Genomic DNA, 23,169 nt, shown 5'->3' on the forward strand with positions numbered 1-23,169 from the left:
AGTGATCTTTCCATGACTTCTTGGTGGTGTCAGGAATGGTTGAGCCATGAAGAGAATTATATATATAGATTATTTGGTTTGATATCAAATAAGGGAAATAACTTGTACATTATTGACAGATATAGTTTTAAGGGTAAAGTTCTTCCCATTTATATAAGCTTTGTTTTTTTTTAGAAAAGTTTTTTTTTTTTAATTTTGCTTGTTCCTTTGGAGCAATTTTTTTGTTGTATGGGCGTATAATTGGTTAGCTATCTCTAGCCGTTGTCTAGCACAGCGGTTCTCAACCTTATAAGCTCGGCGACCTTTTTTTTACAATCCTCCACTCTGCAGCGAGCCCCCCCTCCCCACACACACACACACAGCAATTGAAGAATAGACAAAAACAATCCATATTTTCGATGGTCTTAGGCGACCCCTGGCAAATCGTCAATCGACCCCCAAAGGGGTCGCGACCTACAGGCTGAGAACCCCTGATCTAGCACCTCTACGTTAGTTGGTTGAACCGTTTAGGTACCAAACATGATCTGTCAATTATCTTTCTCCATTCTTCTTTGTCGTATGCCTTGAATAGAATCTCTTTCGCTGACAGGCCCGTCCATTCTTTATGTTGTCTGCCAATCGCTTTCTCTGTCTGCCTCTTCTTCTTTTCCCTGGTACTGTTCTATGAAGGAAGGTCTTTGCGAGCCATGAGGACCTTGCTATATGGTCAATAAGTTTTAGTTTGCTTTTTTTTTGACAGTGGTCAGCAGGTCATTGTGGGGCCCTATGGCCTTGGCTTTTCTGTTTCTTATCTCCTGGTTTGTGTTGCGATTTTATGTAGGTGACTATCTAGGGCAGTGATGCCCAAAATACGGCCCGCGGGCCAGATCCGGCTTCCATCCGGCCAGCCGAAATGTCGGTACAAACTGTAGAAAATCTCCCCACATCTTACAAAAATTAAAGGTAGAAAAATGTATCCTTACCTACGTTAAGGCCCTCACTTTTTCTTTGATGTATTGGTACAACGAGCTTTAACATTTATGCCTATTTGAAAAGGGAATTAGGAATCTACCAAAACTATTGAACGGATCTTTTTTTTTTTTTTTTTGTGGAACATGATAATAGGCCAACACATTTTGTTTTATATAGAAAGTGTAGCTGTTTCAAAAACAAAACAGAAACAGCAAAAAAATAGCCATAAAAAAATAACAATAAATATGAAAGCATTTTTTGTTAGAGCCGCGAATAAAAGATTTTTTAACTACGCTAGAGATTGGACGATCGATTCACCAAAAAAAGACAAGAAAGTTAATAAGTGGTGAGGCTAGCACTATGTTGCTTACAATTTAAGTAGAGAAATAAAGACATTTTCAAACATGTAGAAATAGCAGAGTGTCGGAAATTACAAATGGCCCGCAGGTTGAATTAGGTTGGGCATCACTGATCTAGGACGTTAAATTTTCGTTTTTGAAGTAACGTCTGTATTTCATAGGATAAGAACTTTATATAGCATCCCAACACTGCTAGGATCCTCCTCTCTAGCTCGAGGTGAAGTTTATCTTTATAATTTTTTGTTATGTGTTATGCAAAGACAAATATTCGCTCAAGGATAATAAAGATATAATGAAAATGGCTTAATGTCGTAAAGGATGATAGAACAAAAAAAAAAAAAAAAAACTACTATACTATACTACTGTTTTATCCTTGTAAATCGTAAGTAAGATTTAGAATTTCAGTTGAGTGAAATTTTTTAAACAATTTGAGATCCACTTTTCTTTTGACAGCTCTGGACTTGGAAGCAGCATGTCTAGCAGCAGTGACAACAATTACGGCAGCTATAGCGGAAGGTGAGGAATTATTTTATATTACAAATCTTATATTAACTCGGAGGTGCGGTGACTGAGCTGTAAAGCGGGATCCCGGGTTCGAATCCTGATGAAGACTGGGATTTTAATCTCAAGGCTCGCTGGGGTGCCCCCGAGTCCTCCCATCTTTAATGGGTACATCAAATTAGTTGGGGAAAGAAATGACGGTTGGTCGTTGTGCTGGCCACAGGACATCCTCGAAAACTGTGAGCCACAGAAACAAATGATCTTTACATCATCTGCCCTATAAATCGCAAGGTCTGAAAGGGGGGACTCTTATATTAACTCGCTCTCTTTTTGTCTGAGTGAAATCCTTTACGCATTGCTTCTCCCATTTCTCATTGTCGGATCAAGTTGAACTTTTACACAATTATTTATTGTCAATGTCAACACATTAATCAATTAAAATATTGACCAATTAATAATACTTAATAATTAAAAATAATAATAATAATTAAACTTAATAATTAAAAAAAATATATTTATATACAAAAAGTAATAAGCAAAATAAAAAATGCTTACATATTTACTTCAAAAAATGTAACGGTGTGCTTGCCGTTTAGCCAGGCTGCAAAGTATTTTGCAATCGGGTTTTTCAATAGCTGTTCTCGATTTTATGTTATTTAATGGGTCAGACGGATGGACAGACAGGCCACATAAAACTCATTGCGGAATTTCCACGTTCGGGTAGTGCTAGTAAATATCGCACTTCTACTATACTTGTTAATTGTTTTAATTGTGTTAAATTAGACGTTTAATTGCGTGTTTGATTTCTTGTATTTAATTCTATTTTATTTTTTAGCTCAAGTAACTATAGCAACGGCCTCAGTTTTCATGTTGAAAACCCAAGCGATTGTTACACGGACAGCTTTAGGCAACAAACGACATCGTCTCGTCACAGTGACCTAGGGTAAGCATAGCTACTAAATAATTGCTATTACTTTCTCAGTTAATATTCGTGGAAAACAGAAATGCGAGGATTTAGGAGGCCGGGAAAATAAAATACTCATGCTACAGATGTAGTCTCATTAGAGTAGCGCGAGTCCTCCCCTTCTCTCTTGTACGTGCACCAGGCTTATGACGCTTCGTCTTTCTCATTTAACATTTATATTTGGTCAAAGGTCAACATTTGATAGTTAATTTTGAGCTAAGTAGTCGTAGTCTGCAGAGTTCTTCCCTTTCAGAGTTTTAGGCTCGAATCCTGAGTTCTTCCCTTTAACCCTTAAAGTGCTGAACTGTTTTACAATGAGTGCATACACAATTCTGATGTTTAGAGGCTAAACTACCACACGCGTTTTAAGGGTTAAGCGTTCTAATTCGAATCCTGAATTCTTCCCTTTTTAGCGTTCTAGGTTAGAATCCTAACATTTTGAGCTAACATTGTGATGATGCAATGTTTCTGGGTCAATGACGCGTTTATGTATGACTGACAATTGCTATTTATATCTTTTGATGGTTTATAAAGGAAACGGCCTACATAATTCTACATTTAGTACGCATGTAGTTTTTCAGTAGGCCAATACGTCTTTCTCTCTCTCTCTCTTTTAGTCTCTGTTCCTTTCTCTCTCTCTCTCTCTCTCTTAGTCTCTGTTCCTTTCTCTCTCTCTCTCTCTTAGTCTCTGTTCCTTTCTCTCTCTCTCTCTCTCTCTCTCTCTTAGTCTCTGTTCCTTTCTCTCTCTCTCTCTTAGTCTCTGTTCCTTTCTCTCTCTCTCTCTCTCTCTCTCTCTCTCTTAGTCTCTGTTCCTTTCTCTCTCTCTCCCTCTTAGTCTCTGTTCCTTTCTCTCTCTCTCTCTCTCTCTCTCTCTTAGTCTGTTCCTTTTTCTCTCTCTCTCTCTCTCTTAGTCTGTTCTTTTTTCTCTCTCTCTTTTTCTGTTTCTCTCCATACTCCCTCCCTGTCTGTTTTTCGCTCTTTCTCTTACTGGCTCTTTCAACTTTACTTTCTCAGACTCTTAGTCTCTCTCTCTGTCTCTCTCTTTCTTTTACTCTCTTTTGCTCTCCATACTCCCTGTCTCTTTCTTTGTCTCTGACTGACTCTTTCACCTTCTCTTTTTTTTTTCTGTGTTAGTGTGTGTGAGTCTCTCTGTCTCTATTTCATTCTCTTCTCTCTATTACTTTTTTAATTCTCTTAAACTCTCTCTCTCTCTCTTCCTAGTGTAATTTTCTTACATAAGCAAGCTGCATTTCAATACCATTATCTTTCCTTTGCGTTCCTCAATAAAAACACAACACTATCCACGGTCTATTGCTAGTTTTTTTTTTCTTCAAATGGCTTCCCCTCTCGTTCCTGTTCTGTATTTAATTGAATCCAATATTTGAATAGTTTTTGTTTCAATATCCCGTTTTATAAATAATAAACTACATATTGCCTACTACGAATCTAGACATGATAATTTAAATGAATGCCTATTTTGGGAGTGATTTTTAGCGGCCCCCGTAAGGGGAAAAAGCCGCTATTAGGTTTGTGCAAAATGTCCGTCTGTCCGTCTGTCCGTCTGTCCGTCTGTCCGTCTGTCACACTCAGATCTCGAAAACTAGAAGAGATATGAAAAATATTATTTCATCATTAAATCCGGCTTGAAAAGTTTAGGTGCAACGGCTACTTTTGGTTTTCTAAAAGCAAACCGTTTAATTTATAAAATTAATTATGCAAGCGATTTTTTCATAAAAATACACCAATTCTAAAACAATTACGTAAATGTAAGGGAGGCAATGTTACAATATGCTAACAAAGATGGACAATTTTTGTGTATTTTCAGTATCACTAAGTCAAATATATTTTTAAAATGTACAGGAAATGTTTACAACAAATACAAATAATAGTTAAAGACGTTTTTTCTGGTCAACTAGCTGCTAAAATTAAAAGAAAACATTTCTGTTTGTTTATAAAGGCTAATAATGCACTTTGTATGTAAATATCACGCACATTTTTTTAAATGGACTTTTTATGCAGCGATTTTCGTGCAGTAGCGTAACGTCGCAACATGATCAGGTGCTAAACCAATTCCTTAAACTTTTTTTAAAAATCAGATTTTATTTATTTTTTGTTTAGTGCCCCCATCCGAATAAAAGAAGATTATTTTTGTGCGTTTTGTCTGTTGGTCGGTCTGTCCGTCACGATTAGATTTAAAAAACTAGAACTCTAAAAGCTATTGAAAATCTGATTTACCCTTTAATGTTCCTCCCATAACATCTCAATAGTTTTAAGTATCTAAAATTGATTGTTCCGGATTTTTTTGTGCAAAACTAATCAACGCCAACAAATGTTTGTTTGCTCTTCTAACTTATATTACATTCAATTTCCATGCTTTAACGTTGCAAAAACACATTATCAATAATATGTTGTTCCGTTTTTTATGTAAATAGCATACTAATGCTAAATCATAATCTCTATACTGACTTATATAAGGCTTTTAAAAAAAGTAATTTACTAGAATTGATTACTGAAAATTACTTTTTAGACATTTAATTTTCTTGTAAAACATAACATAGAGGTTTTGTAATCGATAAAGAAAGTTCCGGATTTTGTTTCTTACAAATCGTCGCCAGAAATTTCCGAATTTATTTAAAAATCTACTAACGCCAAATAATTGTTTGAACTCCCTCTTCTAATTAATAAACAAATAATCTTCTCATTTACGAAATAATGTTTTTACGGATTTTTATGAAAAATATTTTAACTCACTACTCTCTTACAGTACATTTAACTTTCTACCTAAAACATTAAAAAATCTAATTATCGTTAATATTATGTTCCGATTTTTAAGGAAAACAGAATCCAAACACCAAAGTAAGGTATGAAAATCTCTCCACGTGGCTGTAGTACATCTAATTTTTATACGAGACCATCCAAAAAATTTAATTAACGGTATTACATTTATCTGAAATTCTCTTTTTCTTTTACTATTTATACAAACATCCGGAACAATCTATTATATAAACTTTTCAATTGTGTTCATACCTAAAAATTATTGCGATGTTTTGAAACGTAAAATAAAGGTTAATCAATTTTTAATAACTTTTAGTTGTTTTTTTTTTATATCAAGATAACGGACAGACCGACTGACAGACAAAACGCAAAAACAATGTGGCTTTGATCCTTTTTAAATAATATCTATTAGAACTCAGTGCACCAATGTCTATGAACCCTCGTTAAATATCTCGTGTAAATAAAGACATTTTTTTTTTATGGTACCGGTACTAGCCTATTGTGAGGTAATGGAATTTTTTTTCTTTGACGTCATATGAATGGACTCTTTAAATGTAATGTTAAAAGAACGCACTCGGTGCACCAATGTCTATTAACCCTCGAAAAAATTGCTTGTATTAATGAAAACATATTTTAGTCTAACTAAGCCGTGTGACGTAGTGTTTTTTTTTTCCTTTGACGTCACATGGAATGAATTCTTTAAATGAAATGCTAAAAGAACGCACTCGGTGCACCAATGTCTATGAACACTCGAGAAATGGCTCGTGTTGATAAAGGTGATTTTTAGTCTAGCTAGGCCTTGTGACGTAGTGTTTTTTTTTCCTTTGACGTCATATGGAATGAAGTCTTTAAATGAAATACTAAAAGAACGCACTCGGTGCACCAATGTCTATGAACACTCGATAAAAAGCTCTTATAGATGAAGGCGATTTTAGTCTAGCTAGGCCGTGTGACGTAGTGTTTTTTTTTCCCTCTGACGTTATATGGAATTAATTCTTCAAATGAAATGAAAAAAGAACTCGGTATAGTAATGTTTATTAAGCCTCGTTATGTGACTCGCGTTTAAAAAAGGAATGATATCTTGATTTAGATCTAATTTAGATTTTTTAAACTAGATCTAGATTTTTATTACAGTATATCTAGATCTGGATTTATATTCTAATTAAAATTATTTTAGAGTCTAGATCTAGAATTTCTAGATCTAGTTTAGACTAAAATAGACTAGATTAAGATGTAGAATTTCAATTTCTAAACTTAAAGTGTAAAAAAAAAGTGTAGATTTTCATTTCCAAACGTTTTGATCAATATTGTAATGTTTTAATATACTAAAACTAATCTACTATTTTTTTATTAAATTTAAATTTAAATTTACGGCAAATGAATCTTTGAAACATTATTACTTTTGACCATCGGATGGCTGCCTGGTCGTGCGGTTTGCGCGCTGGACTGTCGTTCAGATTTATGGATGGCCCAGGGTTCAAACCCTGCCCGCTCCCATCCCCCGTCGTCCTGCGGGAGGTTTGGACTAGGAAGTAATTATCTTCAACTCTGAAGGAACATCCGAAACGTGTAAAACATTTTACATCAAAATTAAATCACCTCTTGAATATTATTTGCGAATATGCAGATCCGACAGGGATCCGACTTCGACGGGGGCCGCCTCTGAGTTTGTGTAACACAAACTCTCTTTGTAATCTTGTTTTATATTATTTCAAACTTATTTATTGCAGGTCAAGCGTCTCTAGTAGTGGGTCAAAAACGTATGTAGACAATGCTTACAACAGAAGTCTTGGTAGAGTTGGACTTGAACACGGAACAGCGGTTCATCACCGTGATGACAGTAGGACAGGGTACTCACGCATTTTTAAATTTGTGTGTGTGTTTGTGTATTTTAATGCTTATTGTTATCCTAAGCAGTGGCTAGCATCCAAAGCGCTAAAGGGCTCAATGAACCCGGGCCCACGAGCATTAAGGGCCTACAGCCTGTAGAGCAACAACCACTGTGCGCTGGAGTTCATTGCGCTTGAATCCATGACTCATGACCAGTTGGGGCCCCCATGGGCCTTTGGGATGACATCAAAGTGAAAACAAAAATTATACTTTTGCGAAAACCGATTAAAAAAAAAGGTCGTTTGGTTCTATTAAGAAGTTCTACAAACATTGATTTCCAAGATTAGTAGAGTCCTGACTGAATCAAACCTAATGGCGTTATTACTTATAGGGGAAGGGGGGGGGAAGGTACGATCTTTGCATTAGAAATGGAATGCCATATGGTAAATGTACCGATACTTTTAGATTACTCAATTTTTTTTCGTGACACTAAATTAGTGATGTTTGGATGAGGGAGGCTAGCCAAGATATTCTTGAACCCGGGCCCATGGGTGCTGTCAAGTACCACCTCACCTCACCTCAAGTCACATCACTTTAATTATCTTGGCTCTTTTCATCTATCAATGATTCTCACGCTTGGTGCGAGTAATTACTTTTGTTTCAGTATTGAATATATTACTTTGAATAATAACTCAGTACTTTAAAGCAATAATATTTTTGCAGTGTATTAACTTATTCATAACATCAAAAATGACAACATAAATGAAAACTCGTGAAGTCAACTCCTAGTAAAAACTACTATTTAATATTCTATTTAAGGAGTCAATGATCACTTTAAAATCAAGTACTAAATGTAATATGATTGATTAATGAAATACTCTATGACTTCGTGTATGAGTAATGATAAAATAGTACAATATAAATACATGTAGAATGAATATCCTTCAACTGCAAGAGAAATTGTGTTTTTCACGCATGCTCATCCAGACCAACTAGTTCCTTCCTCAATGCACGCTCCTGGATCCAACATCACAAGGCTACATGAGTTCAAAATATGTTGTCTGTCATTTGTGTAGACCATCGTCTGTCGCTCGTTTTCTAGCTTCTATCTACTGTCGTCAATGATTCCCATCATAAGATCACTCAGGCTATCTCTACTGGCTCAAGACTTCACGGACTCTCAAGACTATTCTCCAAAGACTGTCACAGACACAGACTGTCACTCTAAATAAAGAAATAACCAGAATATTGCTAACAACTAGCTAAAGCGCAAATTCTATTTATTCTGAATCAACTACTCTTTAATGCAATAAGTAATAAAATATATATTTTTTACCCTGGTCCTTGAATCCTAGTGAAGACTGGGATTTTTTATTTCGGGATCTTTAGAGAGCCTCTTATTCTCAATTCTAATGGGTACCTGTCATTAGTTGGTAAAAGTAATGGCGGCTGGTCTTTGTGCTGGCCGTATGCCACCCTCGATAATCATGGGCCACCGAAACAGATGACTTTTAGATCATCTGTCCTCTAGATCACATGGTCTGAAAATGAAACGTTACGTTTATATATCAGTACTGTAATATTTATTTCCCTTTTTCGGTATCAAACGAAATTAATTATTACCGCTATTTTATTCACAACATGGTTGATTATTGATTGATTAATGTTTTGTTAGACATTAATGAATAATTGCGCAAAGATTCTACTTGATCAGAGAATGGGAAGTGGAAGAACTAACGTGTTTAACACTTTTACCTGACAGAGTTATGCTTTTTGTGTCACTTTAGCCGGACGTCTGGTAACCCTAAATGGAATTAGCCATTGAAGTGAATGTTGGTTTTTAACATCTTACATAAGAAAATGTTTCTTTTTTAAATGCATGCTATAATCATGTTCCTTTTTCCGAGAGATGTTTTTTTTATTTCAGTCATTTAAGGTAGTTAAGTCAAAACATTTAGTAAATATTTGTAATTCACTATTTATAGATCACAGAGTCAGTTTGATATTTCTTCTTTGATCTCTATTACTTAAGAAGCTCTAGCAGTAGTTCCAGAATGTACGCTGACAACGCTCTGAATAGAAATCTTGACAGGGTGGGACTTGAACTCGGGACTGCTGTACACCACAAGGAAAGCAGCAGCACAAGGTGAAAATGAATTTTTTTTTTGGAAAGTAACAGTTTTAGCTTTAGATAATTCCAAAGAAAAATGTAGTGCGATTGTAGATCGATTCGAAAATAATGCGATAGTATATTGATTCGAAGATAATGCGATTGTACATTGATGCGAATGTAGTGCTAATGTATATTGATGGGAATGTAGTGCGAATGTATATTGATGCGAATGTAGCGCGAATGTAGATTGATGCGAATGTAGATTGATGCGAATGAAGAAAACCAAAATTTTTGCCTAATTATATGATTTCATTTCAATGTTAATTAGTGGCAGCTCCAAAACCTATGTTGACAATGCTGTGAATCGAAGCCTTGGAAGAGTTGGCCTGGAACATGGGACAGCCGTTCAACATAAGGAGAATCAAAGCTCAAGGTATTTAAAAGACGTTTATTTACTCTCGTTTCTAATTTCAAAAATACCCATTTGATTAATACTAGATCATTTTGTTTCATGTTCGATGCGCACACACACACACACACACACACACACACACACACACACACACACACACACACACACACACACACACACACACACACACACACACACACACACACACACACACACACACACACACACACACACACACACACACACACACACACACACACACACACACACACACACACACACACACACACACACACACACACACACACACACACACACACACACACACACACACACACACACACACACACACACACACACACACACACACACACACACACACACACACACACACACACACACACACACACACACACACACACACACACACACACACACACACACACACACACACACACACACACACACACACACACACACACACACACACACACACACACACACACACACACACACACACACACACACACACACACACACACACACACACACACACACACACACACACACACACACACACACACACACACACACACACACACACACACACACACACACACACACACACACACACACACACACACACACACACACACACACACACACACACACACACACACACACACACACACACACACACACACACACACACACACACACACACACACACACACACACACACACACGAGATTGCTAGTCCTATTTATAAACTATATAAAGATCGTAACTAGAAAACTTCAGAATGCCAGATATTTAAGATTGTTCCTTGTGTTATAATATCTCTCTATCAGTAGCAGTTCCAAAACCTATGTAGACAATGCGGTCAATCGTAGCCTTGGAAGAGTTGGTCTGGAACACGGAACAGCCGTTCAACATAAAAAAGATACTAGCTCAAGGTATTTTTAAAAATGTATTTTTTGCTTTCAAACCTCGTTGAACCTACCATTTGGTTTCAAGTTTATTAATGATTTTTTTTTCATTTTGGGTGAAAGGAAAAGAGGAAATAGAGAACTATGTACTATTTACATTGGGGGGGGGGGAGCAAACTTAGGCCTACTATAGCGTTCCTAGATAGGCCCAAATAGTCTATACATTCGTATGTTCATTGTTTGTTTTTTTTAAACTCTCTTAACCAGTAGCGGCTCCAGCTCCCACACCTACGTTGACAATGCTGCCAATCGAAAACTTGGGAGAGTTGGTCTGGAACATGGAACAGCCGTTCAACATAAAGCCGATAAGAGTCAAGGGTAAATAGTTCACTATATAGGAATCAAATCAATCACATTTAGAGTGTGAGATTTACGCATTACCTTTACCTATCCCTTTGTCTGTTGGACCGTTGGGGCACCATGCAAGATTTGTCGACCATCTTTCTCCATTCCTCTCTGTCTTTTGCCTTAGTTAGAACATCCTTCAATGGCAAGACCGTCCGTTCTTTTATGTTGTCTTCCCATCGCTTTCTCTGTCTGCCTCTTCTTCTTTTTTCTGGTACTGTTCCCTGAAGGATTTTCTTTCGAGACCCGAAGACCATGTAATATGGCCTTAGATTTTTATCTTGCGTTTTTTTTAAAAACAATAGTTAGCAGGTCATCGTGGGGTCCAATCGCTGCAGTAACCCTGTCTCTAATCTCTTGGTTTGTGATGCAATCTTTAAATGTGATACCTAGGATAGTGCCATTATTTAACATGTAAAAATATAAGCTGTGTAGTCATAAAGAAATACTCCCTGTACATTATAAGTTAGACTGTTTGTATACCGTTATTTAAATAACAGGTTTAAATTTAAAACAACACCCACAACGACTTAACATAGATGCATAAGTTTAGAGACACCAACAATATAAACTCTTTGTCTGTTCGATATCGTCACTAAGGAACGATAGGGTCCAAACTCGGGGCCAGATTTACACACTAACAACACCAGCTATAGCATAGAGCACCCAAGAGATATTTAGCACTGTCATGTAAAATGCACTCATATCTCAAATAGTTTAGGATTTTTCAAGTCTAAAAGGGCACTGCCTAAAGTTCAAAACTAGAGAGCGTTTTTTTTTAATTTTTTTTTGTTTTTATGTTACATTCATGTGGCAATGTTTTTGTGTTATTTGTTTGTTCCACTGAAAAGAGTTTAATCCTAATATGATTGGTTCGTTTTATATTCTTCAAGGAGCTCTTCAAGTTTGGCGGCAAAGTTTGATGGTCTTTCTATTGTAGAACCAAGGTACTAGGTTTCTAGGTTTATATTTGAAATCTGTTAGGTGACTTTTTACTTATAGATTTTAAACATTTTAAACAGTATTCTAAGTTTTATTTAGGACGCTTATTTTTCTCTTTATTTTCATCATATTAAAAATAATATTTTGTTTTTCAGACGTTACAAAGATAACAACCTGAATCGTAAGCTTGGAAGGGTTGGTAAACCCCTTGGAGCAGTGAGATATAACCCACGCCCGATCGCTCAGTAAGATTAATTTTTGTATCGATGAATGAGCGCTTTAACTTTGCGGTCTAACAATCAATCTTCTGGTTTGGAATAAGGCCTATTCGTTGGCTGGTAACCGCCACTAGTGCAGAAAAACATAAGAATACAGCCATGGGCGAAGACAGGGGGTGGGTTTCAACCCTCCTCCCCCCCCCCCGAAATGAATCCCCCCCCGGAAAAAATCCTGGCTACGCCCACGAATACAACCTTTAGTGACAAGAATAGTAGCATATCATTGTTGGAAGGAGGGTCAGATTTAACATTAAGCAAAACAAGCTATAGAAATACTGAGCACTGACATATCGAAACTTATAAGAGATACCCATATAAAATAGTTTAAATCCGGCACTGGCTGAAACTCTCCTCCCCCCCCCCCCCCCCCCCATTCTCTCTCCTTACCTCCAAAGAGTTTATAAAGCAAAAGGGCAGAGAACTCTTATGATTTTAACGATTTTATATCCGCTGTCTAATATCAATTGAGATGTCCATTCTTCCACGTTGTCCAGCCAGCTTTTCTTTGGACGACCCTTTCTGCCTGCTCACTCCACTGTACCTTGAAGGATAACATTTTTTAAAGGGATTCTTGTCTTATAAAATAACTGAGTTTAGCTTTCGTCTCTTCACAGTATTGAGTTCTCCTTTTTTTGCCAGCCATATAGTATTTTTCGAGATATCGGTCAGAGTGTTATAAGACCAGCTGTCGTCATCGAGAAGTTCATAGAAGTCCAATTCATAAAGCGCTGGTTGTGAATGTGTATGTGTTTCGTGAGTGAGTGTTGTCCGAATTTTTCATCCATATTTTTTTTGTAAAGTAGTTACGCCGAGGTTGTCAATTGTAGTCAAACTGAATTTCCATTTGATTGGATCAATAAAATTATCTTATTTTATCTTATCTCTTATATCTGATACTCAACATTTTTCTGCAGCATTTACTCTAAAAAACAACAACTGGGGGAAAGGGGGGGGAAGAACTCCACATTTAAAGTCGTATACATTCATGTATCATTGTAATGTATGATTTATTTCCCTTTTCCAATAGTAAACAAAATTAATTATTTACCACCAATTGGTTCTGTTTTTTTTAATTGAATTAACCTTTGTGAGAAACAATGAAAAAATGTCAAAAATTTAAACTTAATCCAAGAACGGTAACTTGGAGAAATAACGTGTTCCAGACTGAGAGACGGGGTGATTAGATTTAAGCTTTGTTGAAAGAAGGAAAATTATTGATATTCATGTTCCACTAGCATAAATGAATCCAAACCATACTGACTTCTTGCATGATAGTTAGCCGGAGATGCGAGATGTCACCACCATGGTGCAGGTGCATAGAAAAAATAAACTTCAATTTTGTACACAGTGTAGCACAGTGTTTCTCAAACTTTTAACAGTGGGGTCCCTAGCAGGGGCGGCCTAAGGGGTTGCGAGTAGAGCCTTAGAGGACCCCACGATAAAGAGAATATTTTGTCACTGTCACTTACCGTCAGCCCATCGTACTAATATTCGAGGTCCTGATATGACACTGGCCCTGGCCCCTTGTACTGCTGAGGTAGCCTCTGCTCCTAGACCAAAAAAAAAGAGTTCGTTCTCACTCCCTTATCAGGCTGGGGTCATAGGGAACGCTTAGGCTCTTACGATGATATCCTAAAAATTAAAAAAAAATAGTGCCTAAATTACCAGACATAAAGACAGACAGACAGCGTAAATTGATAGAAGCTTTGTAAAAAAAAAAAAAATCTAATAATTCAATTCATTTTGATTTGTTTTCAGTACTGTGTATGTCGACAATGACTACAACCGAAGGTACAACCGGGTAGGCAAGCCTCTTGGAAGTGTACCAATACCGATAGAGGACAGGATGTACAAGGACACAACTCTAAACCGAGAGCTCGGGCGAGTTGGTTTACCTTGGGGCAAAGGCAAGAATAAGCCCTACGCTGAACTGTTGAACAAGTTGAGAAATCTGAACTATGTAAGTCCCGTCAAATGTTTTGTTTTTTCTGTTATGTTTGCCAATTGTTTGCTATTGTAATTTACATTTTCCTTTTTTTTTCCTTGCTCTTAATAACAAATAAATTTTAGATTTAAATTTGGTTGTACTTCGACCCATTTCCCGCCCCTAGTACTAGATAAATTTCGAAAATAATTTCCGGTCTTTTTTTTTAATTCCTACAAGTTAGTTCTAGATCCCCAGATTGCCTAACTTCCTAATTAATGTATTTTTCCAATAACGCCAGCCACAAATTTGAAAGTAGTTAATTTGCTCAGTTTAAGATCCTGTGAAATGTAAATATATGTCGGGAAGCGTGGTCGAGAGGCTAAGTGCGCTTGAACTTGGCTTGTCTTGGCTACCTAGAAGGGGGCTCGAGGTTCGACACCTGACTCGGGCAGAGTTGCGTTTACTGAGCTGCCTAAAGTCAAACTCCTAGATACTCCCTCCCCCCACTGGTCCACAAATAAGATTGGACCAAAGCGCTCTGAGCACGCTATATAAAAGATATAATAATATAAAAGCTATAATAATATAAAAGCTATAATAATATGTCAATATAAAATTACGAAACACAAAGAAAATTAAATATTTAACAAATGGTTACAAATCAAATGAGAACATAACATTGAATTGCCCATTAGACAAATGTTGAAAAAAGCGACCTCTATTTGGAACAGCTCAAAAAAAAAACCCATTAAGGCTCGAAATAGTAACATTTATATAAAAAAAAATATTCACATTAGACTAGAGTCACATCATATTAAGAGACACTTCCGGACAACAGACTTAACATTTGTAAAAGTTCTCCTACTTCCCTAGTGCCACTAGAGCATGGTACAGGTTGCCTGAATCAGCCATGAAAAAAAAAATGACTTAGTAGAATTTTTAAGTTTCTAATTAACCTGCACGATTAGGTTGACACTCAAATACAAGTAGGATGTACTCTCACCATCTCTTTTGAAGTAACGTCTGTCACTTATAAGAGAAAAAATAGCTCTCTTTCAACCCTAATCTCTAGAGCTATTCTTAGCTCTCTTTCAACCCTAATCTCTAGAGCTATTCTTAGCTCTCTTTCAACCCTAATCTCTAGAGCTATTCTTAGCTCTCTTTCAACCCTAATCTCTAGAGCCATTCTTAGCTCTCTTTCAACCCTAATCTCTAGAGCCATTCTTAGCTCTCTTTCAACCCTAATCTCTAGAGCCATTCTTAGCTCTCTTTCAACCCTAATCTCTAGAGCCATTCTTAGCTCTCTTTCAACCCTAATCTCTAGAGCCATTCTTAGCTCTCTTTCAACCCTAATCTCTAGAGCCATTCTTAGCTCTCTTTCAACCCTAATCTCTAGAGCCATTCTTAGCTCTCTTTCAACCCTAATCTCTAGAGCCATTCTTAGCTCTCTTTCAACCCTAATCTCTAGAGCCATTCTTAGCTCTCTTTCAACCCTAATCTCTAGAGCCATTCTTAGCTCTCTTTCAACCCTAATCTCTAGAGCCATTCTTAGCTCTCTTTCAACCCTAATCTCTAGAGCCATTCTTAGCTCTCTTTCAACCCTAATCTCTAGAGCCATTCTTAGCTCTCTTTCAACCCTAATCTCTAGAGCCATTCTTAGCTCTCTTTCAACCCTAATCTCTAGAGCCATTCTTAGCTCTCTTTCAACCCTAATCTCTAGAGCCATTCTTAGCTCTCTTTCAACCCTAATCTCTAGAGCCATTCTTAGCTCTCTGTCAACCCTAATCTCTAGAGCCATTCTTAGCTCTCTGTCAACCCTAATCTCTAGAGCCATTCTTAGCTCTCTTTAAAACCCTAATCTCTAGAGCTATTCTTAGCTCTCTTTCAACCCTAATCTCTAGAGCCATTCTTAGCTCTCTTTCAACCCTAATCTCTAGAGCCATTCTTAGCTCTCTTTCAACCCTAATCTCTAGAGCCATTCTTAGCTCTCTTTCAACCCTAATCTCTAAAGCTATTCTTAGCTCTCTTTCAACCCTAATCTCTAGAGCTATTCTTCCATGTGTAAGTTGCTGTGTTTTTGTGTGAGCTGTTAGACGTTCCGCGCTGTTCCTTATGCAAATAAATCAAACTGAGGTAACACTCAAATAACGAAATCTAATAACACAATCGAAAGGACAACATTATAAGATAGTCGACGCTGATAGCGAATGTCGAACAAGACGTTTAATAATAATGAAGGAAACCGTCGAATGTCGTCAAGCTAAATCTCTACTTCAGTTACTAAAGCCGACCTTACTCTATGGCTGCCAAAAGTCTTCTGTTTGTCAAAAACTCAAACTCGAAGTAAAAACATTCTCTATTTATGAAACAAATAACCTTTCGCGCTAAATTCTTAAATCGTGCTATAACAAAAAGTTTCACTTTGTCCTCTCCTAGGATGACGAGATTCCAGACGACATTGTGCAATTCTACGACCAGGACAGCGATGCTCTGGAGGCCATCGAGGCTTTCATGGCCATTAAAGAGAGAGAAGAGAACGTCAGGCTGTGGCTGGAAGAAGAATGTGAGACGACCTGGGACGCCCACCAACACACTTCAAAGCAGGTCATCGAAAATTACAAAGGCGTAGTGATCAACTGCAGTGACTTGATATTCAGGAATAAATTAGGCAACGGAAATTTTGGAAAGGTGTTCCTGGCGGAATGGGTCGAAGGTCAGCTTGTTGCTGTCAAAGTCCTCAAAAATCAGAGCGTCTCCAAAAGAAGGCTGCGTGATTTCGAAAGGGAGATCCTCCTCTACTGTGAGCTTGACCATGAGAATATCGTACAGTTTCTCGGGGCATGTACTGAGATCCCCCATCTGGCTATCGTCATGGAATACATGGACATCAGCCTCTACGAAGCTCTTCACATCAAAGAAGTAAATAACATTATTAACTTATTTTTAGTAACTTAGTTGTGTAATTTTAGCACTTGACCTACAAAAGGAAAGTAACCCTTGAAGGATTATGGGGACAACACTGCCTAAATTGTGCCGATGTGCCAAAAACCCGAAATATCAAATATATAACTTTATTGAAATAAATTATATTTTGACTTACCTTTTGTATGCGCCAAATACTATGAAAATGCATATGCTTTTATGAAGAAAAAAAAGTTTCCCATTCAGACCTCGTGATCTTTCGGGCAAATGATGTACAAGTCATCTGTTTCTGTGGCCCACGGTTAACGAGGGTGTTATGTGGCCAACACAACACCAACCGCCTTTACTTTTCCCCAACTAATGTGCTGTACCCATTAGGGCTTGGTGGACTCAGAGGCGCACAAAGATCCCCAAATTAAAAAATCCCAGTCTTCACCAGGATTCGAACACGGGACCTCCGGTTCAGAAGCCAAACGCTTTACCGCTCATCCAACGCGCCTCCATGAAGGTTAATATGAATATAGGTTATTAAAGAATGCAGGAGGTAGTGGTGGCTGAGTGGTGACCTACATGGCTGTCGGATCAGTGGTTATCGCGCGCTCAAATTCTTAGTCAAGGCTGGAGACTTAATTTCATGAATTTTTGGGACGCCCCTAAGTTCATACAAGTTTACCGGACTTACGATTACCTAACATGAATTGAGAAAGGTGAAGGCGCTTGGCACCTTCGTAAACCTCTTACCAGACGACCTTTACATCATCTTCCCCATACATCGCAAGACCTGAGGGGGTTCTCTACTTCATCCTTTCTCTAAAGAATACAGATAAAAATATATTTAAATTTCATCATCTTTAAATAGACTACATCAGACAGGGGCGTAGCTAGGAATTTTCCATCATTTGGTGGCCCGTGGGGAGGGGGGGGAGTAACCTCTTTGGGGGCTTCTGCAATTTCGGTAATATTTAATATTTAATGTAAAAGCAGTCATTTTGGGCCCCCCTTAAGTAATGGCCAGGGGGATTTTCAAATTCTCCCTCCTCCTCTCCCCACCCTAGCTACGCCACTGCTACAACAGTTCAATTTATAACTGTAATATATTTCGTACAACTTCCCTTCTGGGGTAAAGTTTACAAACCAGCTTCCTCTAAGCGTAACGGTAATGAGCGAGTCTCTTCAACTGTCCCTTTGTCTTTCCCATCTGCTTGGCATTTGCTTCCAAATCGCAGTGCCATGTATTCCTGGGCCGTCCCCTCTTCCTCTGTCTATGGGGGTTCCAGGTTAGGGCTTGCCTTGCTATGTTGGATGCAGGCTTGAGAAGCGTGTGGCCTATCCTTCTATAGCGTCTGTAAAGGATATTTACTTCAATGCCCATATACATATATACAAATAAATAACTTTATTTTAATCTTTGAGCATTTTATGTGTCGTCCATATTTTCAGGTTGATATTTCACTAGATGGCAGATCTTCAATCATGAGAGATGTTGCTAGAGGGCTGTCTTATCTCCACAGCAAAGGAATCGCCCATTGCGATCTCAAGTCCCACAACGTCCTACTCAACAACGTCCCGGGACAAAACACCACAGACACACGTTTTCCCATGATCGCCAAACTTACAGACTTCGGTCTGAGCTTCATGAAGTCTGACTCGGAAAGTAGCTCGTCCCTTTCTGACGCCGTGAAGAACATTGGCACGCCAAAATATTCAGCTCCTGAAGTCCTTCGTGGCGAGCTGCTGAATGCTGATGCAATGATGAAAGCGGATGTTTATTCCCTGGGGCTCACGATTGTTGAAATTCTGCTGGAAGAGATTCCATTTGAAGGCTTGAATCTTACACAGCTTCAGAAGCAAGTCGGAGAGAAAGGATTGAAGCCGAAAGTGGAGCGTGGGAATATTTTAATTCCAGAAGTAAAATCGATGTTGATAAGATGTTGTAACAGAGATCCGGATCAACGGCCAACTGCCAGAGAGCTTTCGGCTTTCTGTGAGAGATATCCTAATGTCTACAAAAAGGAATGCCGTTAAATTCACCAAATTTAGTTTTACAAGATTTGACAATGGGCTATACAATTATATCCGGTTGTGTTTTTTTTAAGAATTATAATATTTAAATGACACTGTTAAACTCTAAGAAACTTAATGAGGTCTATTTAAGCTTTTTCATAATTTTTAAATTCAATTTCATGTGCAATCTAGGTTTCTGTTGTTTGGCAAGATTCAACTACAAAAACTACATTCGCTCATTTTCTTCACAGATTATGTAATTATAATTAATTCATTACTATCAATAACGCCTGACGGCCAAATATTCTGAAATGTCCAGACTCTCTTATAAAGAAGATAAGAAATGTCTAATGGATTATATTCATAGATATAACATATGTCTATGATTATATTATTTATATTATACACTGTTTTTTAAGTGGTTAAGTAAAATTGAGGATGCCCGGATGAGAAAATATTTGAAATGTTTTGTTTGTTTTTCTCAATGTAAATCTGTAGTTTGTAAACAATTCGATCGTGTCATACTTAAATGACATTGAAGAGAGGGGAAAAAAAGGCTGTTTAGTCATTTAGTATGTCTACGGTGTAGTCTTTAAGCTTCATATTTTTGGTATTTGTCGTATCGTGTGGTTATATCTTAAATTATTCTAAGTATCCAAAAATAATACGGTATTTTATTGAAGTAACCAAGAGTACATTTTTTTCTTAAATCACATGTCATATGTAGTTTAGTGTTGTGAGTGTCTTACGATTACAATGTATGGACACTTACCAATAGTACTGGCCTTGCAAGCTGTTAATATGTAAAAAGTAAATCAGTGATAGACTCTTTGGTTTAAGGGGGAGTGAGCGGTGGATTGCTTTGCTCGCTAGAGGTCTAAGTTATTTAGTAGGCCTACTCGCAGAAGACGAGATTGTCGAATGTAATTGTAAGATTAAATACGAATGTAAGCATGTCCTGTTGTTATAAAGCCCTTGTCAAAGAATAGACAGGGGACACAAATTGAAATAGACCACCGAACTTTGTCTGCTTTAGATGTCTGCCTGGTCGTGAAGTTTGCGCGCTGGACTGTCGTTCGGACTCATCGATGGTCCCGGGTTCAAACCCTGCCCGCTCCCATCCCCCGTCGTCCTGCTTGAGGTTTGGACTAGGAAGTAATTATCTTCAACTTTGAAGGAACATCCGAAATAAGTAAAACATTTTACAAACATTTTTTTATCTAAGTCACAACTGGGTTTGTGCAGTCATGTGAAGTACTGCACTTAATCTTCACATAGAAGACATCACTTTTCATTTTATTTATTTTTTTCCCCGTATCGTTAAAGCATAATATAATGAAATAAATGTGTGCACAGGTCTTGTAAGTGTTACACTTGACTTTAATCGACAGATTTGATATTTTGTACATCATAGTTTAGATGTATAGACCACGTTGTGTGCCTAGTGTTGTTTTGTTTTGTTATGACATTGACAATGTATTTCTTTTTGTTACAGAGTTTAGATAGACTCACTTTGTGTACATATAACTTCAATTTAAAAAAAAAAAAAGCTTTTTATGTTTGAAAATTGTATTATTGTTGTTTGAAAAATATTAAGAATTTTTCATTCCATATTTCTAACAACACAATTTAAAAACAAAAATTGACAAAAGAAAAGCAAGGGGAAGACACACTTGGGAGTCAATTCTACTCACTTGATAAATATTTCAGTGTGTACACTGTTCATGTGTGAGAAGAGAGGGGGGTCTTAAGTACTATTTAAGTATCAGCTAAACTTGGTAAAAAGAAAATGAATAAATAAGCTCAACAATATTAATTAATATTAATTACGCCAAAGACTTAGAATGACACTTAGAATGGCTTAAGCAAGGAAATGAGAGTATAAAGTTACTATAAAGAATTCATAAGTCTAACATGCTTTTGTTTCTTCTGTATGAACATTCTGTTTTAATATTTAGGAACTCTTTAATCACTATGTGAAAAAAAAATCTTTTTAAAATAAAATATTTTTTCTGTGTAAAAAAATCTACTTAAATACATTTTGTAAAACAAGTTATATTGTGCATGTTCTAATGTGTATGTTCTATTGTGTATGCACGCTATATTGTGCATGTTGATATATGGCTCCTTCTGTCTTGGACGACAATGGATTCAAACAGAGTGCTGCCTTCTGGCAATACCCACAAATGGTTAAAAGTTTTGAGAGTCAACCCTGAGAAAAGATAAGGGTCTAGCAGCCCTTAGGCAGCTAGTAGCACACAGTGTTACACCTCAGAGCCTGTGATGCCACTGTTCCCCAAATTTCTGTTGCTTAGGACACATTAGCTACATGGAGAGGGGGGGGGAACTTTTGTGTGGGCAACATTGAACAGAGAAGAGCTAATGCCAAGGCATTCATCTCATTTCAATAAGATGAACCATAGTCGCTTTGTGACTGAAGGAATCCATTATACTTTGAAATCTGTGTTTAACCTTAGTGTAGCATCAGACAAAATCATCATCATCTTTCCTTTGTGTTCCTCATGGAATATAGGGCCTCAGTAAAAAATGCCACTCACAATGGTCTCTTGCTAGTTTTTTAATGGCTTCCCAGCCCTTTCCTGTCCTCTCGGCTTCATCTAGTACACTGCGTGGCCACGTTCTTTTTGGTCTTCCTCTACGTCTTGTGCCTTGGGGGTTCCACTCTAAGGCCTGTCTAGCTCTGTTCTTGGCATCTTTTCTAAGGGTGTGACCAATCCATCTCCACTTTCTAATATATCAGACAAAATAATACGCTTGCAAAACAGCTATACATTATATACACTCAATATCTCTTCACGTTTGACAAATCCACCGAAGGAATCTATCTCCATTCCAGATTTGATGGCAAACTCCTAAATATTGCCAGACTGAGGGCCAAAACTAAAATCAGAACCACCCTGGTAAGAGATATGTTATTCGCGGGTGACGCAACGGTAGTGGCACACTCACAAGAGGAACTTCAGTGTTACAGCACCACCCTCCATCCTCATAGACGATAAAAAGCTGGACGCCGTAAATGAATTCTGCTATCTGGGATCCACAATTCAAGATGACCTAAGAGGAGATAAAAAAAAACGCATAGGGAAGGCTGCCTCAACCTTCGTTAGATTCAGGCCAAGAGTTTGGGAAAACCAGAAGCTCACTACAGTGACCAAAATGGAAGTCTACAAGGCATGCGCTATGAGTACACTGCTGTATGGTAGTGAATCATGGACCACCTACGTAAAGCAAGAGAGAAAACTAAACTCATTCCATTTGCGATGTCTCCGTAGGATCTTGAAAATCACTTGGAAAGAAAAAGTGTGCAATACTGAGATCCTTGCGATAAACAGGTATTCTCAGCATCTTTACAGTCCTCAGACAACGCCGCTTGCGCTTGCTTGGACATGTTCGCCGGATGAAGGACAATCGCATCCCTAAAGTCATCCTATACGGACAACTCGCGACTGGCTCAAGAAAAACTGGTCGCCCCCACCTCCGTTACATAGATGTAATAAAACGCTACCTTAAATCAGTGAACTACAATACTGACCATTGGGAAGACATAGCTCTAGTCCGCACCTTTAGTGAAGTCCAGTAGGGCGTCGGCGCCGTAGGCGCCATTATCCCGTTGATGGTTAGAAAGGCTTTTATCCAACCACCAGGCCTGGACATGGGGCTCTTCACCCCTGTCCTGTCTGAGGGCTCCCAACCAGACCGCACCAGATGGAGAGAGACAGTGACCAAGAAAGCTATGGGCAGTGAAAGAACATGGGTCTCAGCTCAGGAAGAAAAACGTACAATTCGAAAAATGGCCAGCTCCTCTACCACCGAAGCAAAAGCCACGATAACCTGCG

General features: G+C 37.8%; 1 protein-coding gene across 5 annotated transcripts in view; it reads left to right on the top strand.

Annotated features, from left to right (window-relative positions):
* Positions 1-21,337, top strand: part of LOC106052698 (uncharacterized) — a 24,804-nt gene extending 3,467 nt beyond the window's left edge. Inside the window, exons 3-14 of one of the 5 annotated variants that reach the window (XM_056016714.1) lie at positions 1,764-1,826; positions 2,647-2,754; positions 7,281-7,400; positions 9,416-9,526; positions 9,822-9,926; positions 10,757-10,861; positions 11,102-11,212; positions 12,133-12,186; positions 12,337-12,426; positions 14,218-14,419; positions 16,823-17,305; positions 18,749-21,337. In XM_056016714.1, the coding sequence (XP_055872689.1) occupies positions 1,764-1,826; positions 2,647-2,754; positions 7,281-7,400; positions 9,416-9,526; positions 9,822-9,926; positions 10,757-10,861; positions 11,102-11,212; positions 12,133-12,186; positions 12,337-12,426; positions 14,218-14,419; positions 16,823-17,305; positions 18,749-19,333 (2,137 nt within the window). In that variant the 3' untranslated portion in view covers positions 19,334-21,337. Of the gene's footprint in view, positions 1-1,763; positions 1,827-2,646; positions 2,755-7,280; positions 7,401-9,412; positions 9,527-9,821; positions 9,927-10,756; positions 10,862-11,101; positions 11,213-12,132; positions 12,187-12,336; positions 12,427-14,217; positions 14,420-16,822; positions 17,306-18,748 lie in introns of all 5 variants that reach the window. The other 4 variants (XM_056016713.1, XM_056016711.1, XM_056016715.1 and 1 more) reach the window with 4 other exon arrangements.
* Positions 21,338-23,169: the final 1,832 nt, after the last annotated feature.

This window comes from Biomphalaria glabrata, chromosome 18 (genome assembly GCF_947242115.1).
Source record: "Biomphalaria glabrata chromosome 18, xgBioGlab47.1, whole genome shotgun sequence".
NCBI classification, from domain to species: domain Eukaryota; kingdom Metazoa; phylum Mollusca; class Gastropoda; family Planorbidae; genus Biomphalaria; species Biomphalaria glabrata.